This window comes from Lytechinus pictus, chromosome 3, assembly GCF_037042905.1.
Source record: "Lytechinus pictus isolate F3 Inbred chromosome 3, Lp3.0, whole genome shotgun sequence".
NCBI classification, from domain to species: domain Eukaryota; kingdom Metazoa; phylum Echinodermata; class Echinoidea; order Temnopleuroida; family Toxopneustidae; genus Lytechinus; species Lytechinus pictus.
The window spans coordinates 62681305-62694326 of NC_087247.1; the positions used below are offsets into that span (position 1 = coordinate 62681305).

The following is a 13022-nucleotide window of genomic DNA, read 5'->3' on the forward strand; positions in this document are numbered from 1 at the left end:
AGTGTATGATAAAATGATCGGAAGTATAGTTGTACCTTTAAAGGACTTGCTTGCCAATCATACCGCTAAATATTTTTTGGTCGTAGGCATGCTATGGTATGTCAGTGTTAGTCTGATTATACGAACCTCTTTACGACATTAGTATTTAGCGATTTAATTAAGAAGCAGTGTTAAAATCAAGTATCATAGTTTGCACGTTTGTATATATATATTTTTTCTGAAAATGAAGCTAATTTATTCATGATATTTGTGTAATTTTAATAAATACGTTTGTTTTTAAATCGGACAACCAGTTTCATTTATAAGACTGATCAGTTCGATGCTGGTGATGTTATCAATATTAATTGCAATATACAGTTGTGACAACCTTTACTCACTGCGAGATGTTGCAATGGTAGCCTGTATCCGCCAAGTATATCGGTAATAGTTTTTAATCAGTGAATGGAAAACCCCGGGATGGAAATGACGAAGATATAAGAATTCGAAACATCGAGTTCTCTCGGCGGATGACGAGATAGTTATGTTGAATTCCGAGTAAATGTCAGTTACTACTAGTACATGATAACAGGGACGTGAGAGGGAGAAAGGATGTATAGGCCTATCGAATATAACGATGGATCTTCTTATGAGCATGTAAGTATGACAAAAGGTCAGGTTTACGAATCATTACTTGTAAACAAAGTCCAATGTACGCTTTAAGTGCAAATTTGAATAAGAATTGCAACAATAATCAGGGTTTCATCGTGCAAAGATTGTATTTGTTTGCAGCCGGGATGTAATTTTAATGTTCAACAATGCACCTTAAAGGGTCTAAAGCAGGCGGGCGATTTGTAAACGGCATGCTGAATTGAGGTGATTTTGATGTGGAAAAAATGACAAGCCCCCCCCCCCCCCAAAAAAAAAAAAAAATCAAACAGCAGACCAACCTAATTTTCAGGGTGCTGCATATGGTGTGCTTCAGCACCCCCATTTCACACAGCCATGGTCTAAAGGGACGCGAAGTTCCATCTTCTCAAGACCAAATTACAATAAGGGTATAAGATATAGTTCATTGCACTCTCTTATAGCGTATAGGGGAAGGCGGGGTAAGTTGTGACACTTTTTGCATTTTGCATGTTAGAATTCATATGAATAATAATATTGTAGAAATAAGTACCTTGCCTTTAAGTTTGATTCTTGGGAAATAGTTTTCACCTATATATAACTTTCTACCCCCACACTGAAAGTCATTGTGACTTAAAAAAAAAAAACGAAGTCAAATGGCCCAACTTGCCCCATCTGTGGGGTAAGTGGTGCCACCTTCTGGGGTAAGTTGAGCCACAAAAACTATGTACAAAATGTATGTGGGAAGAACCAGCATGTTAATTTTTTATTTAAAGTCTTTTCACTTGCTAATTCTCTATAAATACTAACATCCTCTAAAAGTAAAATAACCGTCACGTGGTTTTGCTCCTTTCTGCCTGCATATCAATGGCTTTTAAAAGATTTATTTTATTTTATTATACATTACCATAAGAATTACCATGGCTCAACTTGCCCCATGTTGGTTGGCTCAACTTACCCCAGTCCGAACTTCATGCGATATTTTCACATCCACACATTTCTTATGCATCCATCATGTAAAAGACTATGACAAGAATGAGAATCCATACCTGGACTAACAATATTGTTCTTATTTCTTTATCATATTTAAAGACATGTGTGGGTAAAAAGTACTGATCTATTTCACACCCTTTTCTACTTTTTGGGCTGAAATTTGTATTTTTCCTTCTAAAAAAGTACTTTTTGTTTCAAAGTTGAAAACAATGTGGTGGGGTTAAGGGTTATGTAATGGGTCATCATTACATGACACCACCATAATGTCTGGCTCATTCATTATTGGCCTGGGGCTGGTGGCTCAACTTGCCCCTGTGCTCAACTTACCCCGCCTTCCCCTACCGTTTCTTTGTGAACTAAGTCGCTACTATTTCAAATCAAATCATTGTTTTGAAGGGTAGGTTAGAGAGAGATTTCAATTGAGGATTATAACTCATAAGGATCTACCCGCGCCCGCTTCTATACCATGTATATTGGCCGCCCTTGGCCGGACACTGACAGCCTCGTCCAATTAATTCACTAACCGTAATAACAAGTTCAGGTAGTCAGTCATGTGAAGACTTTGATGAATGATCCTCAAAATGATGAATAGTATTTAGATTCTGTTAACAAAGCGAAGAAACCCTTATGTCGGACGCAGTGAAGGATGAAGGGTATATAGAGACGATTCCAAGAGGTTTTCATCTTCACAAATACACTGAGAAAATCACTTTTAAATTTCGGTCCGTCATCTTCAAGACTATACTAAGGCTTTGTGTTCTAATTTCCTTCTACAAATTCGGGAGTAATTAGCTATGATTCGCTTTTACGGGACTTTTGATGTAGATGCCTTTTTTCTAATTAGTTGGGTATGTTGTTTCTAACTAACTCGACCCAATTTCTTGTAAAGGCTGCAGTGGCTCTTCAAGAAACTTAAAAAAAAACGTTACGCCAGTGTTAAAACATTCTCACAAGATCTATGAAATATCACACAGATTTTTTATGAAATGACTGATCTTTATGGTCAAATTTGTCTTCATTTTAATTTTTTCTGTATATCTTGTAATACCTGGGAAAACAATCCCCTGGTTATAATGCATAAGTTTGCTTCAATTTGTAAATTACGTTATTCGTATTCAATATCAGTTCTCGGGAAACGTTAAATATTTCTGCTTAATTGTGTTTGTTTTTCCTTTTACTCTCTTTGTAACGTTTACAGCTTTGTATATGACATGTTATAATACAAGACAACGAATGGTCCACTGAATTCCAAAGTAACATTGTTGCCACCGAACCGTGAAGTTTCATGCAAGAGAAGGGAGAAAGGGGTATCGAGGTGATAATTTGAAATACACATATCTATAATGCCCAACCATCAAAACTGTTGTATAGCAACTATGGAGGATCTTTGTCTAATTATTGCTAAGGAAACTCGATGTCCATCTTGCCAGAAGGAGTTGCAGGACCCCAAGGTATTATCATGCTCCCATACTATTTGCCTTCAATGCTTAGAACAAACCATCCAATCTGCAGAAAGTGCTTTCAAGATCACATGTCCAAAGTGCAAGAAAGATACTTTACTTCCATCAGATGGACTCCAAGGTATTCCAACAAACGATGTCATGGTGTCTTTATTGTCTGCAGTCAGTATATTCAAGGTAGAACACGGACTTTCAAAGAAAATGGATTTATGGAAGTTTAGTGTGAAGGAAATAGACCTTCCTTCCAAGGATTGCGCAAACGGACTTTCAGCCACGCAGGACAACAGAGTGGGCCTTGTTGATCGATTCGGAGGCATCCACCTATATTTCCCAAATGGATCCATGGAAACGATTCTCCCCGATGTACAGAAGATACAAGGGGCAGTATTTTTCAAGAGTGGTCGATTTGCAGCTTTGTTTAATGACAACTCTCTCCGTCTTTACAATTCATGTAGCCGAAGTCTTGGCGAGAGATTTGAGACGATGAGTGTTGAAGATGGCGGCAGTAGTGTACTAGCCGGCGAAGAAAAGGGAAACATATTTGTCGGCTATAATGGCATGGGAAAGGGTAAGATCCAAGTTTTCACACGAGAAGGCGGTAAACCTGTCAAAGAGATACCTTGCGTTGGATTTAAAGTCAAGAAGCTACTATCGTTATCTTCGGAGAATTTATTGGTTGCTGATATTTGCTACAATGGAGGATATATTCGTTCCTCCAAAGTCATCCTTATCGATGAGGCTGGAAGAAAAAAGTGGTCAAAAGAGAGACAGGATGTCCAAGTTCAGATTGCCAGTGGTCAAGATGATACTATCTTGATCTCGTGGCTCAAGTCTGACATCGAAAATAAGGGACTACTGACGATTGAGCAATATTCAAAGGACATGAAAAGTAAGAAGATTTTAATATCAGATTATGAAGTTGTGACCTCTACCTGCCCTTCGTACCATCTACAACAATACTTATCTGGAGAATTGGCATTTTGTACAGCAGATAAGCTGTATATATTAACAAGAATCGCATAATAATATTTAAGAAATCTGCTAGCACCTAGCCAAGCACAACTTTTAATAGCAGTATAGCACCCCTTTTCATATTTATTTCGGTCTGTGGTTGTGTGTGCTTCATCTACCTTTATTGTTTTACATCTAAATTTGATGACATTTTAAGTGATATGCTTGTCTGATTTTTCTTCAAATCGACTTGTTGAGGGTTGGACTTTGTAGTTTTATTACACGTTTAAACTGACTTGGCATGTATCATATCTAACATAAACTCGAAAGTGATTTCACTGTACATGCATTTTGATGTTATACGCATGTAATTAATTTAAAGTTAAATTTTATAATTTGAAGTTCCCGACCTTTCGTTGGAGAACGCGAACGCTTATTTGCGACGGTATTGATTTTGGAAGAGACTTTTGGGCCCGTCGTCATGGTCGTAAAACTCTGTCCTGCGATGCAAATTGTGTGACATTAGATTTTTTTTCGTTTCGCATCTGGAACGGAAAGATTCAATCTGCGTTCGTGTGCAAAAATCTGGTTGCTACTATGGTAACAGCGATATATCCGATTTAGGACGACTTTCCAATACTTGAAGGGTTTCACAAGCTACATACTTGTTAAGAGATGCATTTTCATACTCTGGAAAAGACTTGCTTCCCTTGTTTGTTTACTCCTACACAAACGATATGCCTCTAGCACACAATGTATAGGCCTACTGCATATGCTGTGTACATATCAACGCATGCGAAATGGTTTCGGCTGGAAGGGTGATCTGACCCATGGAATTAATTGCCAGTGATCCACCAATAATCAACATTAAATGCAATATCGATTCGATGGACTGTAATGATCTATATCTAAGCCTTAATTCAGTAACCTTTTCCTCAATCAATATGTACTCGATTTGTTTGAAAAACCACTTTCTTATCCATGTCATAATCTATTGTAGGTCCTGCATTTCGAATATCTCCAGCCATCAGTCGTAATGTACATGCATGTATGGTGCGGGTGTCGCGGGAAAGAATTTTGCACACGAAAAGCAGATATGTAGGGCCTGTAACCCCCCTGTAACACAAAGCTTAGCATTGATTGTAGAGCAATTTTTACGTTTGATTCTATTGACTATAATGTACAATCAATCTTAAAAATCAAGTATATGATTAAGCGTTAACTTTTGTGTTAGGGGACCCTAATATTAGCGTCCGTGAGGATTGCGAAAGGTCCCAATTTACAGTGCATGCCTACAGGATCATCATGGGCAGTGGTAGTTTAATTTTATCTGTTGTGATTTTTTTAAAGTTCAACCTGCAAAGAAAAATCTTTTGTAACGTATGAGGTATAATGGATTTAAACGATTTAAACACTTCAAATTTCAATACTCAATGCATGATATTTATCCCTTAATATGTCTACAATAGATGCTTTCACAGGTCTTTGGAGAAGAATAATATATCTGTAAAGCGCTTAGACACGTCGTTCCGATGTACTAAACGCTATATAAAAGCTGATCATTATTAATAGAAGAAGAAAAATCAGACGAAAACAGTGTTGATGGGCAAAAGGGTTATACCAATATTTACAAAGAGAAAGAGAGAAAATATGTTAAATTGATTTCAAGTCCTGTATCGGCCGCACAGAAACGCTGTTAGCGTAACATTGCGCCAACACTGCGCTCACAAAGGGCCCTGTTACAACCGGTGATCTCGCCGCAATGGCTAATGTCAAAGTAATGCATTAAGCATTATTTACATCTGGGATCAACGCTTGACATCACAATCTGTATATCATTATTCATTAACAATCAGCTACTATCAACATGGGTAGAATGATCGCACAGAAGGCACAGAAAGCACTGTTAGGGCACCGTTTGGCGCGAGTGTTGTTAGGGGATTTGATTTAGGCAAAATCTATAATTTGTGCGAAGTGATCTAGATTTAACTTTAGATTTAGTTATGATTATTTGCACATCCTACAAGTTTTAAATCTTGTCTAGGAAATGGTAAAGGAATGTAATTTATTGTTATATAGGCCTACAAAAATGTCCTTATTATTACATTTTAAACATGAAATGACAGCAAGTAGTAAATATCTATTTACTAATTTAGTTTTTAAAAAATATCGAATAAGCTTTAAAAAGATAAAGAAAATTAGCATATCATGATATTACGATGGAGATTCTGTACCAAAAGAAAATGCAATCCCACTTTTCATCAGTTTCTTTTGTTTGAAAATGCTCTTCACAGACTTCACTCATCATGCTCATGATAGAGTATTTGCCAAGGATGATTGTCGTGCGATAAATTTCATCAGCTATTGTTCTTCTTTCTAATGTAGGGTCTATTCTTAAAAATGTCTTCAAACACTGGAAGAAAAAAATATTGGCACTAATCGTCATCCCCCGCTATATACCCATTCTTAAAGGGGTACTCGAGGCTGAAGAAAATAATTCGGTTTGAACAGTAAAGTGAGACAAACAAAACACTGACAAATTGATAAAAATTGAAAATGAATACAAAAAATTATGCTATCTTAAAATTTTGCATTAGGCCCTATTTCGGTGAAATTTATATTCATGTCTTCAGGAATATGCAATGAGGGTCTGTTGTGTCATACAAAATCAGGTTTATTTAAATTTTGGCCACCCAGAATATTGCTTCAAAGATCATCATTTTGTTACTCGGGTGACATACACACATTTGAGACAATTACGAGTTCATTTCAATAAAATCAGAAAAAGTGGAAAGAGCTAGAGGATATGACATCATCGTTCCATTTATTGCATTTTCATGGCCACATGCTGCCCAGTAATATCCTTTGCAAAATACAGTGTTAAATTTTTAATATTCAAGAATTTTGTTATTTTTTATCAGATTTTGATGAAATTTACAGTAATTTGCTCATCTAATTTTACTCCATTTATTCATATATTGTTGTTTTGGCCCGGAATACCCCTTTTATTCGGTCGATGTCTATTTTAAATTACTTGGTATAAGTAAGGGAGACAAGTTTTAAAGGGAGAAATTATTCACTAACATCGTCACTATTGGTGCCCTCGGCACTGATAGCGATTTGTATTAACATTAGCGCCACTATTAGCTTCTGCTGGGCCTTTTATTGTTAGATTATTAGGAATTCGGCTAAGCTTCTGTGAGTTTATCGATACCGATAGACCTACTGTTAGTGCTCTGTTGGTGAAAACAATGCGACTAGGCGGTGGTCGCCCGTGAACGGTGTGACTGGACATATATACTGTTAGCGTTCTGTTACGCTAACAACGCTTCTGTGCGGCCGGCACTGCTGATGAATTGTAATGAATTACAATGTAAAATTTCCTCATTTCGTAATTTCACGCAGTAAATTTCATGTTTTGATATTGAGGGGGGGGGGGGGGTGTGGACCTGGCCACAGAGGATTATCTATTGTTACTGGGGGTGATGTGACAATGCTCAGCACCCCCAGTAACAAAAGACGAATCCTCCTTGGATAGGTCCCCGGGGGAGGGGGTCTTTAATCCGCACATGTGAGTCGAATCAAAAGTCGTTTTGATGGAATTTGAAAGGAAACTGTTAAATTTGCTTGCTTGTAATATCATTAAATGGAAATGAATTAATGATTTCAATTTTGTTACCTTTCAATGTTGTCAATATACTTGTTTTACGTGATTTATCTATGCATTTTTATTTTGTAATTTTATTTTTAAAAAAATATTTGTTATCTTAAATAGTTTATCGACACTCATTTTCTCAGTGCTACTTTAAAATGATGAATGTACAAAAAATATTTTCTTTCATCAAGTATTTCTCTAGTTTTGGTTTAAACTTGTATATGTGATTTTTTAAATCTTATGGAAGCAACATTTACTCGCGTCATTGGCGAGGAGGTTTACATGCAGCCATGGCTACTGCATGTACAAGGCTTTTATTTGTGCAAATCTGTCGCCAATTTGTCTCTATTCTCTCTCAATTTTAAATAATACATTTTTTCCCCTTCTTTCAAATAATGTGACGGGTGCACCATGGTAAGGAGTGAGTTAAAGGGATGATCCGGGCTGAAAATATTTATATATAAATACATAAAGTAAAATTCACAAAGCAAAATGCTGAAGTTATTGATTTTTAAGTTTATCAATATTTTGCAAAAACAGTTATATACACATCGTCATGAATATTCTTTAGGGGGCTAATGATGTCACATCTCCACTTTCCTTTTTCTTATATTATTACATGAAATCATAAATGTTCAATTTTTGTCTAACATGTGTAAATGATGTGTCTCCATTATAATGAAATAAGTTGCAGCAATTAATAAATGATGCACTTAACCATTTGTCAATCCCAATGTTTTAGTTCTTGGTTTTTTGAATAAACCTAATTTCATATAATAAAATACCAAAGAACAAGTGGGGATATGACATCATCAGCCCACCTAATGAATATTCATAAAGACCTGCCTAGAACTGTTTCACCGGAATAATGCAGATCTTTATTATTTGTTATCCGATTTTGATCAAATTTTCAGCATTTTGCTTTGTAAATTTTACTCTATTGAGATATAATATTTCCAGCCTGGACCATCCCTTAAACGGTGATGCTTATAGGCCTGTTATATGCTACTTTTAAATGTATATGAATTTATTTACATTAAAAATTATATTCATGTAATTAGATATGTTTGATAAAAAGGTCCATTTAATACTACACATTAGTCCATATTCTATATGAAACATGAATTGAGACAAGAAATTAATACATTTGCATAGTATTCACAAAGGAGAAAAAATAGGAAGTTGGAATTTTATAGACCCCAAGCATAGTTTTGTAATGAAAAGTGGAGCGTAACATTATTATGTTGATGCATTCATTTTGTTTGTAAGAAAACACAATGCCATTTAGCTTTAGCATACTCAGATACATCATTTTTCAAAGTGTTTTTGCAAAGGAAAGTTTGACTGCCATAAATTCCATTTGACGCATGAATTTTATTATTTGTTGAGGTATAATAAAATGGTTTGTTTTCAAGTATTAACCTATTTTGTATTGCTACATTGAGAGAGACATATTTCTTCATCACAAAAAGAGTCGTTTATTAAATTGCTTAACGTAATGAGCCAAAGAATCATTTCCTTGTCATTTGATTTGGAGTTTATTATGATCCTTTCAAATTTGAAATTTTAAGAACTGGCAGAATAATTGGGCCAAAGATCGATTTGTTCTTTACCCTAAAATGTTTAATCATATTGTGTCATTCCGTGATGCTGTTTCAGAACAACACTAGGGAGTTGTCGCAAAGAGAATTCAAGAACATTGTCAAATGCTCGTATTGACAAAGAACAACAAAGACGTCTTTGTCGAAAATTGATGGATCAAAACAGCAGTTTGGTCATTGAGACTGAACAAACAGCATATGTTCAATCTTCTTCTTCTTATTCATCATCGTTTTTGTCTTTCTTCTTGAAGTAGAATGCAATAAAAATCATAAATACTTGTTCTTTTAAACAATAGAAAGTTAATCTGTATTCTTGTTGCTATTTTCTGTTTGTAAATGGGAGGGCTTCGTTGTAAGGCAGTTTTATAACTGAACCGAACTACCCTCCACCTTATTGTATCATTTGTAATAAATAAAACATGAATAAATAAATAAATGAATTTTCAAAATGCAACGTAAAGGTTCGATTGAATCACTGAGTGGGAAGACCGTTCACCATGTTGGTAACCCTTAAAAGGATTTTTGGGATTATGGAATGAAGAGAAATTGAATAATAACAAAAATGAAAGAGACTGACTGGAAATTTAGAGGCGAGAAAATAAAATGCTCAGTGGGAGAGCAGAAAGATTGTTTTTGTGATGGGATGATGTCCTTAGTTATGACCATGAGATATGAAGTAATGAAGCAAGCCTGATTTTCAATCATCAGGACTTCAGGAGGTGCCATTTATATAAACAGAAAATGAATTGTGGGCCTTTTCTATATAATGTAACAAAAATAAATGAGTGCCCGAGCATGGATATTCTATACATCCACTTTATCCAACAACTAAGATACAATAGTGCTGTGTAGAGATAATCAGATTGAGTTCTGCAATTTGAAAAGTCATATACCCCTCCATGCCATCATTGACATGATTGAAACATCTTGAAATGGATATTCTCTGAGTCTGGCTCTGTGTTGATTAAATACCTGGATCATATAGCTTTACTTCTTTTATTTCGAAAGTACTTTAACGTGCAAAAAATTATTATGATTCAATTATTTAGAAAAAAGCACAGGAACAAAGAATAAATATGTATAGCATTTTCTCCTTCAGCGGTGTTAAGATCAAATTTTACAAATATCGCAATACTAATATGGTATGGGAGGGTATTCAAGTTGGACATGCTAATCGGAATATCTGACCAGCCATCACAGCTCTGCCATGTTCTTCTTATTGATATACAACACAATCATGTAAATAGCTTGTTAATGCGTTGATTCATATCGTGATTTATATTGCTTAAAATGATCGAAAATAATATAATTGAAGCAGATACATGGAATATTCTGTGCCCAGACACTTCGTGATAAAGAAACAATTTTCTTAAAATGCCACATTGGGTAAGTAAATGGCCACTGCCAATCAACTGGAAAGGCTACACAACGAACGTCACTACGTACAATCAATTAAGTAGTTCTATCATTAGCACCATCCATCTAATAACAATTCATTCTTGCCTACCTGACACTTATGAGCAGTGATTTCAACGCGGTTGATATTCTATTCCAGTCGGCATAATACACTGTTCTATATGTAAATAGAAAAGTGGACAAGAATGGCGGAAATCATGGAACATAATACGAATTCTGTGTTAGAATTTTTATATAAAATATAGGTAGGACTGGGTCAACGTAGTTGAGACAGGAAAATATTGTGTAATTCATTTAACGGTATAATCGGAGAGACAGTCAATGTGAGATGAAAATGAGGAGATAGAGTATTTCAAGCATTATCCACGAATGAACTATAGTGTTTAGAGCTCTTAATTAAGAACTAGTACTCTGCGAATCGGATACAAAAGACCACATCGGTTTGGAGCAAATCACCATGGGTGCAATATTGGTTGACTTTCTCCACAGCACCCGTTCTAATATTTGCAGAAAGGTTTTAATTCATTCAGTTTCGCTCTGTGTTCTTCTGTTTATCTCGTTTTCTATTCATTACCCTCACTGTATACTGAGAGCTCTGTTAACAAATCACACTCTCGTATTTTCTTTGAGACATCATTAGACCCTGGTGGATTCGCAAACGACAAAAATACACTTCTCATTTCATCTGAAACTTTCGATTAGAAAGGGTCTTTATCGTTGATAGATTGTAATCATCTTCCAGACGATATTTTGCCAAGTTCCAAAAGCTCGTGAGAAAAAGAAAAGTAATGATAGCCTGTTAGCAATTTTCTTATCAAGAGACATGCACATGTCTGGACTGGAGCATCGAAATGCGCAGTTAGATCAATGTTATCCTCTTCTGATATTTCATGCAAGACATCGTATAGTGACGAAATATATATACGGTCAAGTTTGGAGTGATCAGGAAGTACTAAAACTATTCTAAACAGAAGACTGCAAGTTGGAGTCAGGAAGAGTAGTTTTTAGGTGTTAAAATAATACTTGTCAAATGAAATGGGACTGTGATACATAATCTTTCCAGGCTTTCGGAGGACCAAGCTTGCTGTTTTCTTAATTAACGGACTGAAACAAGAGGAGATAAATTCTTCTTTTAATCATCATGTCTGACCGATCCAAAGCTCCAGCTGGAGCTGGTAGTGAAGATGCCTTCTTGACGGAGCCTGCTTCACGACCATCCACTGCAATGGAGCCATCATATCGAATGGAGCCAGCCAGGAAGTTTCGAACTTTGAATATTGAGCAAACCACTGAGAATATCTTAGAGAAACACCTATCTCAAGAAAATTATGATCCTAAGCAGTGTCGTCTTCTGTCTCGGGATATCGCAGGCATTATCATGGAGGAACTGAAGAGAATGATGTATCCTCGATATAAGTTCGTCGTCGTCGTCAACATCGGGAGTAAGAAAGAGAAACCCGGAGTGCAGCTTGGTAGTCGATGTCTTTGGAATGACAGTACCGATTCAATGACCACTGTACATTACAGTAACGGATCATTGTTCGCAGTAGTTATGGTTTATGGACTGTATCAGGAATAAAAAAAAATAATGTTCATAAAATATACAGCAGATATTCTCTTCGAAAATAACCCCAAATCAACTCTACAAGTTTCTTTCCTGCATACATTTGGTGATCGATTACCAAATCTATCAATCGTGAGTTTGATGTTACACGTCTACTAATTTCAGTCATCGCTTGGGTCTTTCTGGTCTTCCTTTCCATCTTTCAGACTGTGCATAGAGTCTTCATATACTTGCATTAGTAAATCGTGTTTATGTTTACCCATGATATTACTGCTAAAGTACTACGGTATATGGACTAAGCTTAATAATTAATACGACGTCAAACCCACAACTTTACTATATTTGGATTTGAGCAGAAAATACGATTCATTAAAATGTGTGTATACGCCATGTGTTCAGTCGTTACACAAACTACAGTGAACAACAAAATAGAAAGAAAAATATAAATACATGTGTAAATAACAATATTGGGAAGTATCAGAAGATTCCACTTTTCTTGGAACAATAATTTTTTGAAATGCATATTATTCTGCGTGAATTTGCTGTTATTGCAGTGATGTTCCTTGCATGTTACATTCTTATAAATATATAATTTTTCTTTGATTCAATTGTGTTGCTACTACAAACAAATTTAGGAATGAATCCGCATAAATATAAGTATGGTTTCTTGTTTAATATGTAAAAAAAAATGATATGAAAATCATTTTCATACAGATTTTAAGTGGGAAGACTCCGGTGCCATATATTGATCTTCTCGAAAGTCACGACGATCTGATGTG

General features: G+C 35.6%; 2 protein-coding genes across 3 annotated transcripts; both read left to right on the top strand.

Annotated features, from left to right (window-relative positions):
• The first annotated feature begins 371 nt into the window (after positions 1-371).
• On the top strand, positions 372-7430 carry LOC129256836 (uncharacterized). Of its 2 annotated transcripts, none has more exons than XM_054895029.2 (2): positions 372-633; positions 2795-7430. In XM_054895029.2, exon 2 carries the CDS (start codon positions 2940-2942, stop codon positions 4077-4079), a length of 1140 nt encoding a protein of 379 aa, XP_054751004.2. In that variant the 5' UTR covers positions 372-633; positions 2795-2939; the 3' UTR covers positions 4080-7430. The 2 variants fall into 2 exon arrangements, with proteins under 2 accessions (XP_054751004.2, XP_054751003.2); XM_054895028.2 differs by lacking the exon at positions 372-633 and adding an exon at positions 2307-2444.
• Positions 7431-11820: 4390 nt separating this feature from the next.
• LOC129255431 (dynein light chain Tctex-type 5-like) lies at positions 11821-12258 on the top strand. Its single transcript, XM_054893784.2, has one exon. It carries the CDS (start codon positions 11821-11823, stop codon positions 12256-12258), a length of 438 nt encoding a protein of 145 aa, XP_054749759.2.
• The last annotated feature ends 764 nt before the right edge of the window (positions 12259-13022 follow it).

What these genes read in the sequence shown, in the direction of transcription:
- LOC129255431 (XM_054893784.2), top strand. Translation starts at nt 11,821, where the DNA reads ATGTCTGACCGATCCAAAGCTCCAGCTGGAGCTGGTAGTGAAGATGCC.
- LOC129256836 (XM_054895029.2), top strand. Translation starts at nt 2,940, where the DNA reads ATGCCCAACCATCAAAACTGTTGTATAGCAACTATGGAGGATCTTTGT.